Below are 23,894 nucleotides of genomic sequence, written 5' to 3'. Positions count from 1 at the left end.
GTGCTACTGAATTTTGCAGTTGTGCAAGTAGATGTATTATGTAAATGCCATGGCTAGAAAAACACACAGTATGGCCGAATGAACAATTGCATATGTTTTCTACACACTTGAGGGCTAATCAGTCAGGATACGCAAGACGGGACAAAAGGGTCAGGGGATTTAGTTGCCAAGCAACTTATGTTGATAAAAACACTTTTTTTTTAATTCATATGAGAGGCGTCTTAAGGCAGAGGGATGCCTTAGTTATACAGTTATCTTATGCATCAAAAGCTGGTGATGTAGGTCTGATCCAGAAACATAAAAATGTGGAAATTAGTACAGGGGTAACCATATCTTCCAGCGTTAACAATAGCATTATATATACAATGATGAAAAGGTAATTTAAAAGATGGGTGCACTTTAAGCTGCAGTATCACAGGCATATAAAATACCATAAACAAATATCAGGATCAGGAGACCAGGGCCGGCCTTAGCCTTTGTGTGGCCACAGATTTGCTTTGGGAGTCTTCCTCCTTGGAAGGGTTCCAACCACTTTTTGGAGTCGAACATGTGTGTATGGATGGGAGATCATTGCTCATATAGACTTGGAACAACATAAAGCTCATACTCCACTAAAGCCTCAGTTATACTCCCAAATGGGTGTGTACACAGACAGCTGCGAACAGAGCTGAAATAGTTCTGTTTTTACTATTTCTGTAGTTCACATAAGGACACGTTCCACACCTTTGCAGTATATTGATGTTTATGGATTGTTACACATTTTTTTGTCTTTATATTGTTCAAAAGCCCTTCACACAGCCAAAAACAGGATCCATTTTTGGTCTTCAAGCACAGCTGCATAATGGAAAAATTGGAGGTACGTGGATGTCTGCACAGAGCCTACGTGTACATCATCTTATGATGAAATTTACATCATGTGGAGCAAGAAATAGAGAAATAAGGGAACTGTTTAAAAATACATGACTAAATTAGACATGTTATGTATAGAAGACTCAATAGAACGTGATGGAAATAAGATGAATTGTTTATTTACAACTGATATCTGCATATGAATTCAGATAAATGATAAGAAAGAGCTGAATGAAAAGCTAAATCAGACAATAGCTGATGGGTTCTATGATTGCATGACAGCCAATTCCTTCCACCTCTGTTGAGTGTTTACAGAGTTGCCTTGAGGCCCCAGGCCAGTGGCCCCCGAGGGATGACAAACATGAAACTACAGCAGTGAGAGTGCTGCAAAGTTTGCAATGACAGTAGGAGACCTGACCTGACCTCCCTCAGGGGGCCAAGACTCCGCCCAAGTTTTTATCGTTCTGTTTCCCCCCCCCCCCCCCGTTTTTTTGTTGTTCTTCATATTAATATGTTTGAATTAGAAGTGCTTTCACGTTCATGTTCATGTTTTGAAAGTAACTAAAATGTGCCCTTTTCATATATATTTCACCTTTACATTTTGAATTTTTTTTTTGAGTCAGATAATTTATAACATTATGTTGATGAACACTGGTTCAAGGGGGTCCGTGGGAATTTTCTCCTCGAGCCTCAACAGACTGTAGAATCGCCTCTGAGTGTTTACCTGCATTTAACCAAAGCACTCTCAAACGTGATAACGGGTAAATACTACTCGACCAGGGGAACCTAACTGCTTCCTTTACCCCAAATTCCTGCGCAGAATCTTATTATACATAATGTAATGTGTTTAGACATTACATTTTCTCTGAACACACTTTTCCAAATAGTTTAGCTGATTCAGTTAACCTGCCTTTAACTACAGTCAGCTTGGGGAAAAGCTTTTACTTTTGGAATAAAAATCCATATAAAGGAAGTAAGAAAGAATATTCCACAGGAGGACACAGTAATAATTCTTTGTAAAAGTTATTCCAGGTCACAGTAAGTCACTTCCTTCTCGGGAATTAGTAAGCTTTGGTGCGTTATTGCCTTTTTGACCTGAAGTTGATTTAGTCAGCCTTCATACACAGAATATTTTAATGTAGCTTGACACTAAAAACCAACTGCTAAATTTTTTTTAGCTAATGCACAAAGTCTAAAAATCACAATTTCCACACCTGACTGCAATTTCTTCACAAAGTCCTAAATCCCCTACAGGGTGAACTTGGATAGACAGTGGGGTTTTGTATTATATTTATATTATATTATCATTTAGTAGTTGATGAGGAGACTTGTGGGCATGAAGCCCTGGGATAAAGTGAGATATCACACATAAGCTGTATAGCCAGTGTGTGGAGTCCTATCACTGGCGCTGCTCCCGGCTGAATTTCCCTGTCTGACGTCAGTTGACTGCCTCGGCTCTCCGTTTCTCCGGACACAGCGCCGTGTAAAAATGCTGCTCTCTGTGCCGCCAAGGACAGCATTCAACCCGTACAACGGCTACACCGGCAAGAACATCAAGAAGGTAAATAACAACACACCACAGCCTACTTCTATCTCCTGTCTCTTTCTGTTAACAGAGAGTAAATGCTCGATGCGGTGTCGTTGGAGCCCTTCAGTTCAAAGCTGCTCGGCTGTTTAAGCTGCAGTGTCCTTGAAAGTGGATCACAGGCGGCGTTTAAACTCTCTTACTTGCTGCGACCTTTTGCTGTCGGCGTTTCTTTTGTGATGTTGTTGCTTCATGCGAACACTGCGCCCGTTACATTGTTGCCCGTAGGTTACTACAACAGTTTGCTTTCGTTTTTTTTTTGTGTTCGCTGTTTCCTTCCTACACCTACAGCAGCCTGCACGTACAGAGCAGCTTATAAGTGCGCTGTAGATGCTGCGAACACGCTAATAAATGATGATTATATTCGACTTTAATGTGAATTCGCGGGAGTTTAATCAGCTGCGTAATGTTTCGGTGATATTTTCATTGAATTTACCACAAGTTAGCAAAGTTTTTTGTCCCTCTTTTACGCGTACCGATATGCCCCACCCCTTCAGTCCTGCTAATGATGGCTGGAAGGGTTTTGTATGGCACGATGGAAAAGAGGAAAGTTACAGAGCCCATGTAATAAGACTAATGTTAACGTAATATATGTGGCTGTGTGGGTATAGAGTAAAGACAGCAGAGCTGGAACAATATATGAGGTCTAATATGGATTAGCTTGTTTCATATGAATAATTCATGTGGTGACATTGTCCAACCGCCTTTTCTGTTCAGACTACACTAGATTTTTTTGTTTTTGTATTCTGGGACAAATATAAACTATAGGATTACACGGGACTATTTTCAGAAAGAAGTGTAATCTAGTTAGTCATCATGTGTATGTATTTGAAGCCTTTTGAGCGAATAAATTGTGAAACTAATACGATTTCATGCCAAAATGGTGTCTTAAGTATATATGCTGATGCCTGACTCTCAGCGTTTCTTTGAACAATGTTTGAATAAAGCAGATATCAAATACCTCCCTGCTTCCCTGCCTCGCAGCTCGCAGGAATTCAGATTGCTCAGATTAATGACCTGGAATTCCTGGAATCCTGGATTCAGACAATGTGCTCATTTTAACAGGGGCTCTGCAAACTCAAACCTTTTTCATTGAAAGAAGACATGCACACACACATGTTTCTTTTTTTTCTTTCTTTCTTTTTTACACATTTCGCATTGTTAGAGCACCAAAGTCACACAGAGGGGCAGACTTGTAAATCCCACGTCAAGTGGTAACCCCTGGTCTGTGTCTTTTACTACGAGAAAAAGGGTGGAGAAAAAAAAAGGATTAAGAGAGCCCCCCCCCCCCTTTCCTCTGCTTTCGATTAACTCCTTCCATCTTTTTTTCTCCTTCTCCCCTGTGTGTTTCACATACCTTGATTTCTTGTCTGTCAGTGGTTCAGTTCACATGGAGAAGAGAGCCTGAACATTCCTCCTCACTGATGAATCCCTTGTCCTTACTTTCTGCTCTCCTCAGGGTGCATAATACATGTTGAAAAAAAAAACCTTTTTTTACCGTCTGCCAGATTTTTCTTGTGTTTTTTTTAATGAAACTGGACTGAGTCAGGAGAAGGAAAGCAAGGAGAAGTCTCACCTTTTTAGCCACTGGACGCCAAGGATTTTCTTTACTTTTCAGTTTTTCTTGCAGCTGCAGAAATCTAATATAAAGATATTTTGTCTGTTACAATATGATCTTTTCCACGGTGCCTTATAAAGTTTCTTTAACCAAGCAGGTAGGACTCCACATTTTAGATATTTCTCTCTTTCAAGAGACAATATGTCATGTATTCACATGTACTTGTTGCACATCATAACTGTTTTGGTATCATTGAGATTATGACAGTTTGCTTGCGCATTATTGAAATGCTACTGTATGTACAGTAATGTAAAGTACCATTTTGTTGATAATTATAATCAAAATACATTTTATTATGGAGGTTATTCAATTAATTAATATGGTAGACATTTAAAAAAAATAATTAGCAACTATATGCTTATCTTGGGATAAAGATAATTAAATGAACTACATGCGACCAAAAAAAGATTTTGTTAGATTGTAATGACATCCACATTATCAGTCCAATCAGACTCATATCCCCTATTGCTACAGAGTTAAAGGCACACATCCTGCCTCATCATTCTCTGTCTCTGATTAAATAAGCCCTTGAGTCACCTGCGTTCCCTACAAGCATCACCTCTGCTCCCTCCAACTGTAATCACCTCATCAGTCTTCAGCTGCTGCCTGGTGCACACTCTCTCATCACCCGGTTGGCCATTTGCTGTAGTTATGTATCTTGCACAACTATATCTATACAAAGAGCTGATTTATCTTACTACAACTGTAACAGCAATTAATTGATATGTAAGGACTGGATGTCCAGCTTCTCCATGCAGAAAGTAGTAATACTAGCAGCACAGTGTCAAGAACCAACTGAGCATCAATTGTTCATAGGCAGGATAGGATTTTCAGTAAAAATAAATTTCTCAGTTTCAAAAAAATATATTTATCCTGTCAATTGTAAATGTGTGTATGTGCACAGGAGGATTTCCTGTATTTACCAGTTCCCACAGAGCTGTGATGCCTCTAGGAATGTAGTTCAATTTAAGGTTGACAGCTTCAACTCTAACTTACCACTGTTAAGGCAAAACATGTTGCCCACAAACCTTGCCCACTTCAAGGAGAGAAACACAAACATTTGTGTATTTTGGAACGAAAGAATGATCAGAGATGCATGTAAGAAACAGTGTAAGAAGATTAAGTCGGATGGTTGTGGACTGAAGAGTAACAAGTAGGAAGGAAATAAGTTAAATGCCAGGAGGTCATGTTTTGGGCACAGACAGCGGATATGCAACCTTACAAGCCGAAAAACTAGAAACTGCTTTGCGTTCGTCTCTGCCAACCAGTCAATTTGCTGTTTACATCCATGTCTGTCCAGCCTTACATAATATATGTAGTGGAGACTTTGAAGGGATGTAATAAATGGTATTAAGTGTATTTTATGGAAAAATGTGGATGCTTCACACACATTTTCAACCCAGCAGCACAATAGATCTACAGTATACCATCAGCCAAATGTCTCCTCTTCTGTCCAGCACTTTTGCAGAACATTATGATGTCACAGTGAAGTTGACCTTTGACCTGTTTCCACTTCATTTGATCCTATTAGATACATCTGTGTGAAATGTTGTGATAATTAGCGTAGGAATTCTTGAGTTGGGTCACAGTGGTCTTTGACCTCCAAAATTTAATCAGTTCCTCCTTTAGTCCAAGTGGACATTTGTCCCACATTAAAAAAAAAAAATCCTCCAGGGGTTCCTTAGATATTACATTTACAAGAATGCGGCTGACAGTGAGATTGGGGGGAAATTTGAAAACATGATGCCTCTGGCCACGGCTGTCATCGATATATAAAAAGTGAATTTCTCAATCATGCACATTTAAGACTATTGTGATACTTTCCATCCTTCCTTTTCTAACTGCATGTGTGTTCTTCTGAATGCATATTTGCCTGTGTTTAGCATTACCTTATGTGGGTGGCAAAACACCTGGAGCTGGCACTGGGGCAGGCGGGGAATTGGTGTGGATGTGACTCACTGTGATCTTTTTCTCAGAAGGAGCCTAGCAGAGCGGTCTTAATGAGACACTACCTTCTGACTTGAGAGCACATGAGAGGGATTAGTGTTTTCCGCTAACAAGCTCAGATCCCAATTAGACAGGCCTCACTAGCCAGGCTTGGGCTCGTTCTCGGTCTCCCGTCAGATCCTATCTCCCCAGGCCTCTGCAGGTGCATCCCTCCTGATAGTCTGAGCAGCCCTCCTACAGCGAAGGCAAGGGAAAGCACAGGAAGGGGCTGTGATTGTGGAAAAAACAAACAGTGTATTATTGATGCTTAAGAAGAGAGGGAGATAAGAGAAGAGGACCCAGATGAATGGGCTCTGTGGGCCACCATGATTTTCTCAGCTTGGCTAAAAAGACAGGGAGTAAGTCCTGAAGGCTGATTCCTTGATAGTTTGGAAAACTAAGGCAGCTGGGAAGTTGGATACAATAAAACTAAAAAGAATCATTGGTGCTGCTACTGTCGGTATTGTCTGAATGCATGTTGCTATACATGTATATAAAACTTAAAAGTAATAAGTGATATCATAGTACAAATTTGTCCTGTATTCAGGGGTTAAGCTGTCAGGTTAAGATGTGTTTGTATGAGGGAATATTGTATTTTTGTTTCATGCATACATCATCATACATGCTATGCATCTAATAATATGTCAATTTTCCTCGTCATTCTGCCTGTAGATCAGAAAATAGATCAGCTGGCTTTGTATCTAGGTTTTGACTTCTAACTTTGTAGAGGGAACACATTGAAATGATCTCTACGGGCATCAGAAACAGTGTCACAAACCGGAAACAGTCTTGTTTGACTTGTACATTAGTCTGAAAGTAGTTTCCTCCAACTATAAGGGCGCACTCACACTGTCCATCCAAACCGGGCCCAAGCACGTTTCACGGCTAAAGTCTAGTTCGTTTGACCAGTGTGAGTGCAACTGTACACGTTTGCAGTTCAGACGTAGAAAAAAAGAAGGACGGACCATGCACGGACATTTAAAACGATGGTGGCGAAAGGTTCACGTTGGTGTGATGCGGAGGTGGAGTGTTTACTGCAGATTTGGTTGGATGAAAATATTCAAAAACAGTCGGACAAGACGCACAAAAACTCAGAGGTATATGTTAAGATTTGTAAACAAAGCGATGACGTCAATCAATGCGTGTGACGTGTTACGGCGTGATGACGTATAGGCAGCAAGAAGCATTCGCGCAAGGCCCAGGTAGTGTGAGTACAAACGGGCCTGGCCCGCGGGGGGAGAGTGAGGGGGGGACAAGTACCCTAAAGCACGGGGCACGGTACGGATGGACAGTATGAGTGCGCCCTAAGATCAAGTAATATGAAAGTTTCATGAATTCCAAGTATGAAAGTGGCTTAAAGTTTTACTGTATATTGAACAAAGCGTGTCCGGATCATTAATTAACTTTACCGGGGAAAAAAACAACATCTACATCTAACAACATCTTATCTTAGTTAGCCAAGTTAGCATTCATCTGCAGGACATCCAGCTAGCTAGCTAAGTATTAGCTCCACACAAGTCTTTCACAGCTCTGGGACACTGTCTGTGAGCTTATATTGTATGAGAAATCACGAAAAATTAAGTAATAATGAACGTTTGCATATTTTATTACAACTTTATTGTTGAACTTCTTTGTTGACTGATGAGAGGTGTGACTAATAAAAACCCAGTTATTAGGAGCTCTATTAGTTGATTGGGCATAGGTTATTGGCGCCAAAATGATGTTTTTTGTTCCCGCCGAGGCATATTGAACTGTTTGAGGCCCCACTTTCAGATTTTACTGCACACGTTGCAACATCCAGACCAAATATCTGAATTTACTGGTTAATGACCTCTCCTGTACCAGTTACCTACCTACCTACCTACCATAAAAGATACTTATGTAACATAAAAGGGAATTGAACTTATGTAAAAGTCACTCAAATATACTGATCTTAACATAAAGGTTATTGATCTAATGTAAAAGTAACTATAAGATAATGAACTGCAGAGAGCCGCAGCCCAAGGCCTGAACTGCCTCAGGACTGGACTCTCGCTCAACCCTGATGATGAGATCAGCTTCCCGTCTGACAGAACAAGTAAGAGTACTACGGGCCTGTCATGCGGTTCTACAATACCATCATTTACAGAACAATCCCTGCCATGACAGGGAGAAACAATAAACGAAAAGCACGGTACTTTCCATTAAATTGCCACTAAGCATTCCCTGTATACTGCACTTAATGAGATCAGAGACCCTTAACTATAGTATATGACATATAATATAAGCAACTGTAACTCTGTATTTGTTGTTTGTTCAATACAGATTTTCTGTGATTAAGTTTTCTGTTGGGCACTTTTGCAAAAGCTCATGATAAACCATGCAAATATTTAGTTCTTTGTCTTTATTATTGTTCTTGTGATCAGGCTCAAATTTTTCCACTACATCATCATGGTTTTGTGTTTCTGGAATTAAACTCGTAGGATAGCTGGTTAGAATAGATCCACCACATAGAGAAGCAGAGAGGTCATAATTAGCTTGATTCTAGCAGTCTTTTGACAACTCCCTCTCAGTTAATAAGCTGGTGGTCCAGTGCTGACCTTATGGTGTCCAACAAGCCATCCCATTGTTCCCTGGGGCCGAGCCTGCTGACCCTAACTAATCAAACAGTTCCTCCTCCACCAGCACTGGGAGGAAGGCTAAACTTAGCTGCTGTTTTACTTCCATACTAGTTTGATTTAGTTAATTCCCAACCTTGGTCCTTAGTATTAATAGATATTTTCAAATGCAAACATTGTCACATAAAATTGTCTGCATATACATTTAAGGTTCTTTATTTCTACCGTATACTGTATGTGGGTACATGTATGCTGATGAACACTTTGTACAACCAATAACATGCTCATTGCGTGCATGCATAGATGTGAGCGGAGTCTGCATACGGATAATTTCATACTTAGACTTCCTTGAGCAGTGTACAGTGGCATACTGAACTGCCAGGTCATGAAATCAGCTCAAGTGCACAGATCAGAGCATATAGTGTCTTACATTCTTTAAATATACAGTCATCTGAGAGATTGTGTTAAAGATATGTGACCTTGAGATCATCTTCACTTAATAAGTTAGTTTAGCCAAATAAAAAAGCTGCAACTACTAGTATCTAGCCATTCGGATAGTTTAGGCTTTGAAAATACTTTTCTGGTGAATGGAATTTGTTGTTGTTGTTGCTTTATTTGCTGCTCAAAGCTCTTTAAAATATTTATTTGAAAAAGCCAATATAAAAGTTTCTGTCCAGAAACAATGCCCAGTTACTGTGGACAATTCACAGATCTCCCTGTTTTGATTGAAACTGTTTCAATTACTCCCAGCGAAAACTGTTCGCAAAAACCCTTCTAGCTTCAACCCACAACATAAAAGCCTCTCTTACAGCAGTGTGGATCTCAGCCACTTCTAATTCCAACCAGATTTAATGTCATTCGCTTTGGTTTTACATTTAACTGGGCTGACTTGCCATCACAAGATAGACAAAGCCTAGTTTCCATGTATGCTATAAATGTTTACAGTTTACATTTCTGCCAAAGATACAACTGAAAACTGAAGTTTTGTCCAAAAGTAGGTCAGATTGAATGGCACACTTAAATATATATTAATGAAGGTAAGGGCTCAACATTTACAGTCAAACCAACAACTATACTGTGCTTTATAGACAAAGCTTTGTAGACAGCTCCATGATACTCATTGTACAATTTTCCTCACAGACACAGCAGTCAAGCCACAATGTGGCCCAAAATTTACTAATGCATGTAAAATACAGGCAACAACATTTTACTAGGTAGTACCACTAAAGTCCCAGATAACATTAAGACGGGGTGTATAATTGTCTTGTCAATAACAGCTAGTCTATTAAGATATTCAATCCAACAACATTATAGACTGGATCATACTTAATATTCCCAAATATTGCCAGCAGACTGATAGTGAACACTGATGTGCAGGGCAACTATTCGTTTATCTCCTTCATGGCGTACTGAAGGGAAGAGATTGCTACTGGCTGCTTGTGGAGGAGTCTGATTAATTTTAACAATAAATCTTTTAAGTATCTGTGGAACCTCGTGGGTGGTGATTTTCATGATTCCCAGCTCTGTTAATACAGGGCACATTCAGAGCCTGTAGTACATTGATACATTCCTAAGGGGCATTTTATATGCATTTATTTGATAGTACAGCTGGAGCTCTACCAGGTGAGCTACTGGGCGCTCCTACATTGATACATTTAAACTCCTAATGCACAAATGAACTGGCTGGATTACATTTTACTGGAATTGTAACTTCTATGATTACATGTGACAAATAAAATGGACTTATCGATTGATTGATTGACTGACTACACATCACCCGTGATTACTCTCTGTATGTATGACCTTTTAAAATGAATATATGCATGTTTTGAACACTCTGCTTGGTCATGACATTTGGATATTTTTGCAACCATGCCATTAGGTTAATCAGCCACTGTTGCACATGTTCTGGCTGATAGTCTTTAATTGACTTTCTCCGCTAAAGTCTGAAGTTTGAGCAAGTCAGTTAGTAAACCATCCCATATCCAGTTAGCTGATGCATCAGTGTATGCACTTGACTGCATATACTTAAGTATCTGCATTGTGTACGATTGAAGCAAACTAAATCTGACTTTGCCCTTTATTTGTTCTGCCGCAGACGTATGTGTCCCCCTCCAACCATCAGATGGCTCCTCCAAGCCCCAACAACAACAACAATAGCAACACCACCACCACCACCAACACCTCCATCAGCAATGGCAGCAGCAGCAGTGGGCTGGAGCAGCTGAGCAAAACCAATCTGTACATCCGTGGGCTCCATCCAGGAACCACAGACCAGGATCTGGTCAAACTCTGTCAGCCGTAAGTCCCCCAAAAACGAATTGCTCCAACCTACATGTACACCCAATAAATGTGCAGGTGAGGTATGAACCTGGTTAGACCAGCTGAGTCGATTAAGGCAGCACAGAGTGATGGATGCATGGAAAGCATCAAGTATTGCATGGCTTCATACTGACTTCAAGTGTACATTAATTCTTAAGCAAACCTCAGAAGGTATTTTTTGAGCAAAGAAGAAGGCCACATTTTCTTCCACATGTTTTTAAGGCCCATCATGTAGTGGCCATGTGGAAAAAACAACAATCATCTTGGCAAGCAAACGAAGACCTTTCACTTTGGCACAGCTAAGCACAGACTTTCCAACAACTAGGTACAGAATTTTTAGTCTCCCTCGCTCACACTATTTCTTTCTTTATGTCTCCTCTTGCTCCTTTGGCATGAGTTAGTGCTCGTCTGTGCTTTAGTCCTGTAGATTATCATCAAACTGCATGATGACACTATGCTTTCCTTATTCAAAGTCACATTCTGGACTATAAATACCACACTATGTTGCTCATCAGTGGGAGTGTGAGCCTGTGAAACCTCTGTTGTGGGCAGCATGTAGTCAGACATCAAACAACAGCATCATCCAATCCATCTGATGTGTTTGTTAGGCTTTCAGTGGAAGACATCAAAACAAGTAGGGCTGAGATGAATGTTCTGGGTTCACTAATTGAATTTTGGAGATGAGGACCAGAAGAGCAGAGGAGAGGAGTAAGAAAAAAAAGGAGGGAAAAGGGGTGGGGGATTTAATAAGAGAGAGAGAGAGGGAGGCAGAGGCCTGCTATTTTACAGCTGTCTGGAAGATATGGCTCACATGAGGCTGCCCAACCCTACAGGAAACGGCAAGCCCAGGGGAAAGGGAAAGACAAACAAGGGCAATGGCATGAAGGAGTGGGGGGTGGAGAGAATCAGAGGGGGAGGATTGAATGGAGTTCAGGGTTTGTGTGTCAGGTGGTGTTCTGTGGGGGTAGTTCTCATGTTTCTGCTTTTACAGAGCAGATAAAATCACTGCATGAAATTTACCTTTTAACAGAGCAGATTAAGGCCAATGTGATTCTGAGTTAAACTACACAGAGTGAGGATACTGCATCCTGTAATAGTTAATAGGTAAAGTGCTTGTCGATGAGGATGTAAAACAGTAGGTAGACACGTCATAGAGGGAATTTGACTTAGTTAACTCAAGTTTGAACGGCAAATGTGTACGTAGTATCAGGACACAACAGTACCAAAGATCCCCTCCCCCACACAGAGTTGTTGTATGCACGCACTGAGATGCACTGTGTAGGGAGCGAGGGATGAGAGGACGGGATGGGGGTTGGTTCTCCATCTCCGGCCCCTGCAGTTTTCTCTATGGGTTCCTCGCTTCTGCTCTGGTTCTCTCCGCCGCGGTCCGTTTCTGGTGGTTGACCATGGATGGACATTGGGTTGGACTATGCTGTGCTCTCTCACACATGGCTGAGTCTCCAGCCCCTCTTTTTTCGCTCTGCATTACATAGTCCTCTGAGCGCAACTCAGTCAACGCCTATCTCAACTGTTTAAGCAAGTGGAGCTCACAGCTTAAATCATCATGTGAAGTCATAGACTGTTGGGATTAATGTGTGTCCACAAAATGGTGAATAGGAAAATATAGGAAGACAATGTTCGCAAGTCCATTCAGTCCAATTGTGACATTTTAGGGCTCAGAATCAGGAATGCACCTTAAAATGTTGTATGCCATAATCAACAGGGGTTGGATTCAGTTTGAGAATGTGAACATGATACATGATTACATATTAACAATGTTTGTCTGTGATGCATTTAATGTCAAATTATGATGTAAATATATTTATAGAGAACATATCAAAGTGTTTTTATGTAGAGTATAAACATAAATAAGACCTAAGAATGAGTTCCATTAGTGGACTATGATGATAAACAATGATAATTCAAGATCAATCCAATGATGGTTTGGTCTTCTTGCATTGCTCTGTATTGAAATTGGATATCCATAATTCAAGTAAAATGTGAACATACTGCATAATCAATAGTTGAACATTTATATTCCCAACATGTAGTAATGTTATCTACCGTTGTAGTGTCCAGAACAATCATTTAGAATTGTTGTATATTACCATCTTCACAGTTGACCTTGGTAAAGGAAACAAGATTTACATTTAATCCTAAATTAATTAAAATTTGGAATAATCCAACAGATTAACCATTTTAGCAGGTCATCGCATAATCCTTACTAATAGAGTATACTTTGAAAGGGACTCTTCTAGTCTGGATGAAATGTGGCAGTGGTGCAGTGTCACTGGATGGAAGCTGGGTTGCATTGAGAGGCACTAAGACCCAGTGAAGGGCAGAACGCTGCCAAGAGAGAAGCTGGTTAGTAGAATGAGAGCATGGCTGGGAGCCAGCATTGGACAGGACAGCCAAGGAAAGGCATATCAGATTACACTGCATGCACATGCCTGGAGAGATGGGAACTGATAGACACTCCACAAACAAGCCAGAGCACTGAGCCAAGCACTATCCTATGCATCTGCAGTGGCTATAGCTGGCCAACTGGATAGATAATGCAGTGGTCTTATATTCTTACTGCATTGTGAAGCAATCTGAAAATGCAGAAGATACATTTATTTTTTAGCATATTAAGTCTTCATGTTGGATTCCCCATGAGTTAGGATCCTTATTGACATCTGTGTGAGAGCAGGAATGAATAAGACATCTATAAATCTATAGTTGTTTCTAGCATACAGAAACGCCTAGGACATTATTCTTGTTTCATTTAATTTATGTACCCACCCCCTCTAATGATTTCCCTATTCACATCATTTATTATCAGATGGTAAATTGTATTCAGTGTCCTTGTGCTGAATCTGTCAGGTGAATTATAACTCACTCATCATAGAGCACGCTTTCTTGGGTGTTTCCATGTAGATGGAAACCACATTGCCTCAGCAAGGTCGCAATGTCGATATTGGATGTAAACAAGTCATTATTTTCGGCGCAAAGTGCAAGGACAATCCATGAGTGTAAACCTCACTGTTTTTCAGGTATGGGAAAATCGTGTCCACCAAGGCCATCCTGGACAAGACCACCAACAAGTGCAAAGGTGAGGCATGAAGTCATCTGCCGCCGGTTCAAAGAAACTGTTGAGCAGAGGTTAAAAGATTAGTCCATACAGAGATGGCAAAGCAAGCTCAAAAGCATTTCAGTGTGTGAAGTTTATTTCGAATTTTAACATGAGCTTTAATGGAAAAAGTTCCTATTGTATGAAAGCTACAATTACAGAAAGGCTCTTTGTAACTTTAGGCAGTGTAAGACAATTCCCAAGGTCACTGGTAGATATAAAGGATCCATGGTTCTGTAATCTTAGTTATGACAACTCTCTGGGAGACAAGTGTTACATTTTGTTTGACTGTAAGCATTTTTATAAGTAGCAGGGAAAAGTGCTTGCCAAAGTTATTATTTCAATTGTTCATCCATGTTTTTTTTATTTAGTTTGTTATAACAGATAAACCAATAGGTATTTGTAAATTTGGTGTCCTGTTGAAGAGCGCTCTACTTTCGTTAAGTAATTTATGCCGTACTTCATTACTATCAGCATATCATCAACAAAGAGGTGAAATAACATTAGTGTGTCACTAAAAAAGTTTATACATTGCTGATACTTTATTCTCAATAATGCTGTTTGCGTTTTGGTGGCAAAGTGTTTGCTGTGTGTCAAGCGTCACACTGTACAAGTGTGTATAGTGTGATAATAAGAGCAGTGTTGTTTAACTCTACATTCCAAACCTAACTGTCTTTTCTTTAGATTCAAACGCAAATAAGTGTTTCATGAGCTCAGATAACATGCCTGTGTCTATACTGCGGTATGGGCATCTCATTTTCATAACATGTATGTCTTTCTGTATGTCTTGTAGGCTATGGCTTTGTTGACTTTGACAGCCCAACCTCGGCCCAGAAGGCAGTGACAGCGCTGAAGGCAGGTGGAGTGCAGGCCCAGATGGCTAAGGTAAGAACCCTTGAGATTCAGTATTTATTTGCATTATTTCTTACAACTTGGTGCGAGTTTAAATCATCTTATTGGTTGGAGGTAACTCTCACCATATGAAGGGAAAAAAAACCTTTCCGTCATTTTTGACACTTGACTCAGCAAAAAGTTGAATGATGAATTATTAATTGCAAATCAAATGTTGAATTTTTAACCTTGCAGCAGAAAGGTTGTTCCTCTGCCTCATCTGCTCCTTATAAATTTAAATTTTAGCTGTCCCAAGCTTTTTCTCTAACTTGCTCTCCCCATGTTTTTTTTTTCTGTTGTTGATACATGAGCCCAGTTCAGGAATATAAGCCAATTAAGTGTTTGTGTGTGTGTGTGCGTGTGTGTGCGTGTGTGTGCGTGTGTGTGCGTGTGTGTGCGTGTGTGTGTGTGTGTGTGTGTGTGTGTGTGTGTGTGTGTGTGTGTGTGTGTGTGTGTGTGTGTGTGTGTGTGTGTGTGTGTGTGTGTGTGTGTGTGTGTGTGTGTGTGTGTGTGTGTGTGTGTGTGTGTGTGTGTGTGTGTGTGTGTGTGTGTGTGTGTGTGTGTGTGTGTGTGTGTGTGTGTGTGTGTGTGTGTGTGTGTGTGTGTGTGTGTGTGTGTGTGTGTGTGTGTGTGTGTGTGTGTGTGTGCTGGCCGGTGTGCTCGGTGTATGCTTAAAATTGTGTATATTTATTTTATGGGTGTAAGGTACATGTGTGTACACATGTACATGACGTGCATGCGTGTTGTGTCCTATAGTGGAGACGGTGTTGAGGGAGTGTGTCCCAGGGCCTGCTCTCAGAGCTCCCTGTACAAAGAACCTGTCTGTTCCCCCTGGTGGCATCTGACTCAGTGTCTGAGCAGTTCCCAAGTCAGCATGGTCCTGTGCCCAACCACCCGCCCTGTCAACACACACGCACACGCACACGCACACGCACACACTTGGCACTTCAGCAGCCTTGCATCAACTGGATTATGACACACACACACACTTGCAAGCCACGCACATGCACGCCACCAACACCCTGGGGAAGCTGATCTCCCGTTAAGCTGGATCACTGACATTCATACGGCTCCTTGCTCACAGAATAACTTGATTTCACTCACCCCTTCACTCCGGGTTTACAACGAGGCTTATGTTTGCGTCAGATTTCTCTCTGACTCATTTGCGGTTGAAAATCCGCAGCAGGTCTTCTCCGCTCACTCTCGTGGGTTCGAGCTTCGTCTCTATTTTGCCCTGCTGAGGAGGAGGAAGAGGATGAGGGAGGTAAAGGAGAAATAACCTTCACCACAGGTCGCCGCGATTACACATGCATTATTCATGGGAGGGAAATTAATTCATATTGCATTTACAGGTTTTTAATCACATCTGCACTCTGATATAATGAATATGCATAATGGTTAGAGGGTGATACAGATACAGGTTATGTTACAAGATGCTGTTGGTTAAATTAAATCAGTTTGAGCAAGAGGCAAAGAAAGGAAAAGAAAAAGCCCACAAAATAGTTTGAAAGCATACAATAAAACTGGCATTTGAGGGGTTTCTTTCAGGTTATTTTCTAATAATTTCAAGTTCATATAGCAAGAAGCTGCATAATTTGTCAGATTTATTCAAGCCCACAGAGCTGGCCTCTGTGCCTGCATTCAAGGTCGGGATTACCACATGAATATAGCTGCTTGAATGAGAGCGACATATTATTTCCATGACCTAAGAGACGGGATGATAATGTTCGCCTTGTGGGGACGATGATAGCACAATGCTTTAGATGTTCTTCAGATCATTTCTAAAGGTCTTTGTCCAAAATGTCTCTGCTGGGATTCTTCACCAGGCGAAAGCACATAATCATTTTAGATCATCCATGGATGGTGAGCCATTTGAAAGTAATTATGCTTTGATATCACATTACCTGGATCCTGCGCTTTCACCCTTCTAAAGAGGCTAGTCTCACACTTCTTCTACCCTTTTGGTAATAACTTATGGGTGATGGAGTAGAAGAGAGAAGCGTGTTGGGTGAATAAAAGTAGAGGAGACAGAAATAGAGGGACCTTCCGCCTAAGTCCAACTAGAATACTATCTCACCATCTCTGAATATGTCTTTTCTCTTTAGACCCCATCCATGCAGGGCACACCAAAATTAAATTCGCCTTCAAACCCTCTACCCTCTGTCAGACTGTTCTTTTATCTGTTTAATGTCCTGCACCTGCCACCCTTCCAAATATCAGACACCTCACACACTTCCCGTTAAAAAGGTTATATAACCTCCGTCATACTTTTGGCTCTTGATTTTTTGGAGGCTCCTGACATCATAATGCAGCTGTTATTGAAGAAAACAAAGAGCTCTGTGCGCCCTACATCTTTGTTCATTAATCCTCTCATGGCTTCTCTCCTTTCAGCAACAGGAGCAGGACCCCACCAACTTGTACATCTCCAACCTGCCAATGTCCATGGACGAGCAGGAGCTGGAGAACATGCTGAAGCCTTTCAGCCAGGCCATTTCCACTCGCATCCTCCGTGACGCCAACGGAAGCAGTCGAGGAGTGGGCTTTGCCAGGTATAAGCTTTGGTTATTTAGTCACGCATTAGGACAGCTGGTTGAAGCTGATTTGTGATGGTGTAGCCTCATGTGCTCTGAAGAAAGTTCAATTGCACAAATTTAAGTATTAATCATGGTGAGTGAGCCCTCTGGTGGCCCGCGCAGGTAGTAAATCTCGAACTGGAAATGTGAAAACTCAGCATGTTACCTAGTACATGGCTACTGTTAAACAAAGTGATTGCTTTTAATAAAACATGAAGTATTGGCTTTTCCTTTAGGATGGAGTCAACAGAGAAATGTGAAGCCATCATTCAACATTTCAATGGAAAATATATCAAGACTCCTCCTGGAGTTCCAGGTGAGGTGATCTTGTTATATTGTAGCATCTTTTTTTTTTTTTTTTGATTATTTTTTGGCAATTTTCCAAGCCGTTATTATATAGGACAGACAGAAAATGGGGTGGGGGGGTGAGACATGCAGCAAAGTGCCGCAAGTCTAACCTGCGGCCGCTGCCTCGAGGACCTTCAGCCTTTTTACATGGGACGGCTGCTCTAACCACTTAAATTCTCTTGTTATCAAGTTATACCAAATAGGGCTGTCCTGGATTAAAGAAATTCTTAATTGACTAACAAAATGTGATTTTGTCGACTAATCGATTAGTTGATTTAATCTAGAGATCTGTTTCTCCTCAAAGAATATTGCAAAAGCACTACTTTAAACCTTGTGTTTACCAGAGATGAGGAAGTCATAAAAAATCACTAAGAAATCTCAGTCAACTGAGACTAAAATGACAGATTAGTCAACCAAACGACTAAGAGGGGGCGGCCCTAATACCAAGGTCCATACAATGTAATCCTTTTCCTTGGGCAGTTTTAGCAGCTGGTATCAAAAATTGAGTTCTAATAGACAATACAGAAGCCAATAAGGAACAATAAATTAAATCAATATACATGTATAAAACCAAACGTAATAAATAGAACCAGATTGTTGGGCTTTCATGATACTGAAATCACTTTACAAAAAGAGGGAGAAAAAAATCAGACAGAATTAAGAAAGATATTCGCATTAGAAAAAAATGATGGTGGAAGAAATCAATCATGATAATCATGCAGAGTTTTACATTCATGATAACAGAATATTGTCTTACTGGTCCAGTGCCACCAGAGCCCCTGTTGTGTAAATTTGCTGATGGAGGCCAGAAAAAGCGCCAGAGCCAAGGAAAATATTTGCATAACGGCCGGCCCTGGACGAGAGATGGGGAGACTGTGAGTTTAATTCTTCATGTCCTAATAACTTCTTCAAAAACACTCTTTTATGCAACGTTGCTTGTGAGCAGCCTCATAATGACACTGTCCTTGTCTCTTTTCTCCAGGGAGGAATGACTCTTACCTATGACCCCACCACGGCCTTACAGAACGGGTCAGCACTACTACTCTGACAAATCCCTTGTTTACTCAGAGGGAGTGGGATCACGTTGTGGTGACTAATAACTCTGTGTCTCTTTCTGTAGGTTCTACCCCTCTCCCTACAGCATCACCCCCAACCGGATGATGGCACCGACCTCCCTCTCCCCGTACATGCATTCCCCTGTGTCCACCTATCAGGTTAGTTAAGATACTAAACTTTGACAGACTGGAGTTTAATCAAGCCCATGCCTCCTGTGATATACCTATAAATTTCAAAACATTAGTTGCCAAAAAATGCTTTAAATGTAAAAACTATGCAGCTAAATTTGTGGGGGTTTGCTCGTCTATTTTCTAATTTAAATGAACCTATTTGTATTATGTAATCTTCTGGTACACATTTTTTCTTGTTTTTCTTGTTCCTGCAGGTACACAACCCATCTTGGTTACATCATCAGTCATACATCATGCCACCCACAGTAAGTATCTTCTTGTTGTTTGTTGCGGGAGAAGCCTTTTAAAGGTCCCATATTGTAACAAGTGAGATTTCCATGTTTTTAAAAAAAAATGATAAAGCAGGTAATGGTGTTATCTAAATACTGTGAAAGTATCAAAACACTGCGCGGAGAAATGCGCACAGCCCGTATTCAGAAACTGTAACTTTAATTGAGCTATCAGGACTTCTGTGCAGTTGTGATGTCAAGACTATTCTATGTAAGTGCCGTATCAGTCATTCCCTGGCTGCAATGGCGGTGTAGAGACGCCAAGAGCGCAGATGCGGAAGACCCATAAACACTGACCAATCAGAGCAGACAGGGTTTTTTTTTTTAATACTGCTGTATGTTTCTTTTTTTATAGGGAGCAGTCCTGACGCCAGGAATGGACCACACCATGTCCATCCAGCCGACCTCCATGATGGGGCCCCTGACACAGCAGCTCAGCCACCTCTCCATGGGCAGCAGTGGCACAGTCAGTAGAGAGCAGAATATTAAGCTTTTAGCTATTATTGATGCTTAGCAGTTAAATATGCACAAAGCAATTTGACCAGTCTATGATTGAGTTGTACAAGAATGTACCAGGGGAATGACAGACTCAATTATCTCTACATCTCCTGAAGGATCTGCCAAATTCTTATGGTGCAGAAAATTTGACCTTTAATTGGGCAAACTGGGTGGATCATCAAAGTAAGAATCCAATAGGATGTCTTTCTCGAGTTGCAGCTCCCCTTTATAATTTAGGCTGATAAAGGCCGGTGTAATATCATATATAAATCTTTTCTAGTGCAGCTTTATTTGACAGCGTTATTGCCAATTTAGCTGTCATATCTAATTAATTTATTGTCTCGACTCTTCCACAGTATATGCCTGCAAACACATCTATGCAGGGGACCTACATCCCCCAGTACACCCAAGTGCCTGCTGCCAACATCTCAGTTGAGGTAACAACTTCCGTTTTCTCTCACTAAAAAGGTTAAAATGTTAGGTGAAACAATCACTCATGGATATGATTTTGTTGCCTCCCTCTCAGGAAAGTGCCGTCCAACCACCTGTTGCCATAGAGACACCGACTGAACACACAACCTACACCTACCAGCATAACAAGTGAAGAGGTGGCAGAGGTGGGTTTTCATTATTTCTTGCGTCTGCCTGAGCTTGTTCTGTGACTCTGTACGTGCATAGAACTTAATCCAAGAAGGCTAAAGAAAGGTTATGGGATCTGTTTTGTTTGAACTAGTTAAGTCTGGCTGCAGCATTTTGTAAACCTTGAATGTGTGAGTGTGTTTACTGTTTAGGCAGGTAGAGTGAATCATGTCAGTCAGAGTAAATAAAAGTAACTAATAACTTTGTTCAAGTCAGACAATGATAGAAAATATCAATTTTAGAGAACATTAGATCTTTTTAAAAACAGGACTGAACTACCTTATTCACATGATGATAGAAAGTTCAATTGTAATCAGAGATATCTCATAGATTTCTAGCATTAGGCTCAACTGTAGCCACTAGGTTAATGTGTCACTGAAGACTGAGGTATAGAGACCCGAATAATATTATTTCAGATTGTTCTTCATTGAGTTGGAGGAAGTTATTAGACATTGACATTTGATATCCTTTAGACGGGTTATGGTCTCCTGGTTGGATAGACACATAGAGTTGTGTGTCATCAGCATAGCAATGAAAAGAGAAGAGAGAAGTTCTTTTTTGACTCGTCTTGTCACCTTTTATCAGATCTCCCTCTGTAGCAGGAGCGATTCTCAAGGGGCTCCAAGTGCTGAATTCCAGCACAGCGACTCTGTACGTAAGGCACCAGACACTCTGGAGGAACACGGACTGATACACAGAGGGAAAAAAACAAACAAACAAAAAAAACAAAGATATTTTCTACCAACTCATATTTTAAAACACTCTTTTACTCCAAACAAACAAGGCTGGATGAAGGCAGGCAATGGGAAACGGAAGAACAGAACAAGGAGCATCTTTTTTGATAACAGTCAAGAACACACAGACACACACTACTACGTATGTTGAAAAGTTTTTTTGAACGCTGTTCCTATTCTTTTCTAATACTACTCTGGGGAGCTAGAATGAAACCAGGAAATGAACATTATTACACCATGTTTTATTTTGAGTCATGTTTTGTTTTGACCTTTTTTTTGTAAGATATGATGATTTCACTTCACCTGTTTTAACCTGTTTTTATGTACATAATTCTTTGTTTTTGTGTGTTTCTAGCTTCACGTGTCCTCATTTTTGATCGATTGGTGCAAATATTTGAATACAGACGGCTAAAAAAAGATATATATGATAGATATGGTGCTGACTTGGATTAGCTTCTCTCTAAGTGGCAGTGAGTTAATCAGGTATGAATTCTTTTTGGCACTTGACTCTCAAATAATTTATAGTTCCAACAATCTCAACAAAGCTTCAGACAATCAGAAGATTACAAAGAAGATAACATTTAGGGATGATTTCAGCAGAGAAGACTTCTTAAAGAAAAAGAGCTAGATAGATTTAAAGCATTCCAGAGATTATTACCGGAAAGTTCTAAATATAGGTTGACCTTTGAGCTGCTCCACCTGATCCAAAGTTGTTAACAGGGATCACATCTCACAGAGAGCTGCCTGTAAATAAGAGATTTAAATGTAATAAGGGTTTCTTTTGATTTCCTTTTATCAGTGTGGTAATGCTTCAGGTATTGTTATAACAATATCATACCAAATTGTGTGAACATAGCAATTTATGTATTGCTGTTTCCATTTTTTTCTCATGTCCCGTTTATAAAAGGGGAAGATGAATCTCCACTACATCCCAAAAAAATCTATTTTCTGAAGCACGAATTAGATGCTTTTATGAGTATGAAGTTCTTATTACAATGACCTGGAGATCAACTGTTAAGTAGTGGCTCTGTCCTGTTATATATCTCCAGAAAACACTATCAAGGTTTATTATGGCTAATTATGACCAGTACAGAGATGCTTTAATGCTGGCCATTGTTGTGTGTTTGCATCTACTTCTGCATTTCTGTGTTCACCCTCATGTTTTTTATTTTACTTTTCTTATTTAAGTGCTTTGTTATGTTGTTTTTTCAAATTCAGTTTTAATACTTTCAAGATTGATCCTATTTTTCAAAGAAGTTCTGTTTTTATTTTTGATAGTGTGTTGTGTGTTTCAAGCAGTGAGAAATAGATGTTTGTTTGATTTTTTTAATAGAGATTTGTTTGTTTGCATGTTTGCATAATTCTCTCGTTCCGGTTTCAGTGGTGATGTCAGAGAGGCTTTAATGGTTTGTTTGTTTGTTTTTAAAGAAAAATTTCTGTCTGTGTCACAAATGTTGGCACTTTGCAAACATGACTCCTGATCATGGATGAATGTTGTATGCTAGATTCAGATGTATTGTTGCAGAGTTGTGCCCAAAGCAGTTGGGAACAAAAAAAAAAATGTTTAAAACCTTGACTTACCTCATCCTGCCAGAGAAATGTAGATTCAGTTCATGTGCAAGGTTCACAGGCAATAACCAACTACAGTAGGTCTCATGGCTGTTCACAGCTGGTACTGTGTCCACATCCTTTAACTTTCCGTCCAATGTTCGGAAAACACGCCCAAGGTCTGAAGATCTATGCAATTAATTTATTAACCTTATAAATGCAATACTACCGATATCCAAGAGACACCTCACAATACGACTTCACATACTGGCTCACAAAGCTTTTCTCTTTCATTATACACATGTATGTTGACATTTGTTTGTTTTTCTTAATGACACATTCACGTTTGGGTCATTAATTGTTATTAAAATTGCTGCATTAAAAGGGAACTATTTCATACCAAAATGTGGTTGTTAATATGACTGAAAAATGTAGAAACTAAATAAATTATATGGCAGGTGTGCTTTATGTGAATGAAGGCAGGTGTTGTCCATGTGTCTGTCAAACCTTTATTTTACATGGACACCATGTAGATGTAATTCATCGTTCCATCCAGTTGCATTTTTTATGTTGTGGTTAAATTTTGTATGTCCCATCTGGTCATGTCAGTTACCTTGCTTTCTTGCGGAGTTATTGACGTCTGTTTTTTCGTCTTTTAAACCATGAGAGTTCATTTCCAGGAGAAAATTAATCTTCACAGAAATGCCTTAGATTTCAGTGGATGGGATAGTTAAGTGGTGGGCTTTTTTTATGCACTGCTAATGTTGAAAAGATTTGTGTTAAATCAAACTACTCTGAACATAGATCTATGAAGCAAAGAAATATTTACATCTTTAAATGTTGTGTTCCATTGTCATTCCTTTATTTCTATCCCAAACATTGAAGAAAAGTGAATGGTGGCTTATGGAGTCTAAAGAACTATTGCTGCTAATGTTGGATCGAGTATTTAGAAATCTTTTAGCTGAAGGTCATTAAATATTATCAAGTCACACATGGGCTCAGTTTGTAACTCATGCTCAGAGAGGTCTGTGCAGTGTTCTGTTTTTGTGCATCAACCTCTCCTCAGTAAATGTTCGTC

The 23,894-nt window shown here is 40.1% G+C and overlaps 1 protein-coding gene across 1 annotated transcript; it reads left to right on the top strand.

The window, feature by feature from the left end:
* The first annotated feature begins 2,322 nt into the window (after positions 1–2,322).
* Positions 2,323–23,857, top strand: LOC310952299 (RNA-binding motif, single-stranded-interacting protein 2-like). Its single transcript, XM_083920872.1, has 14 exons — positions 2,323–2,410; positions 10,734–10,936; positions 13,993–14,051; positions 14,863–14,954; positions 17,352–17,509; positions 17,770–17,849; positions 18,647–18,756; positions 18,864–18,910; positions 19,002–19,095; positions 19,323–19,373; positions 19,753–19,863; positions 20,252–20,332; positions 20,422–20,512; positions 21,120–23,857. The coding sequence occupies exons 1-13, from the start codon at positions 2,339–2,341 to the stop codon at positions 20,497–20,499; spliced, it is 1,236 nt and encodes a 411-aa protein (XP_083776998.1). The 5' UTR covers positions 2,323–2,338; the 3' UTR covers positions 20,500–20,512; positions 21,120–23,857.
* Positions 23,858–23,894: the final 37 nt, after the last annotated feature.

This window comes from Echiichthys vipera (genome assembly GCF_963691815.1).
Source record: "Echiichthys vipera genome assembly, chromosome: 9".
NCBI lineage: Eukaryota > Metazoa > Chordata > Actinopteri > Perciformes > Trachinidae > Echiichthys > Echiichthys vipera.
The sequence above is the reverse complement of the archived record's forward strand: the minus strand, read 5'-3'. Positions and strand labels throughout refer to the sequence as shown.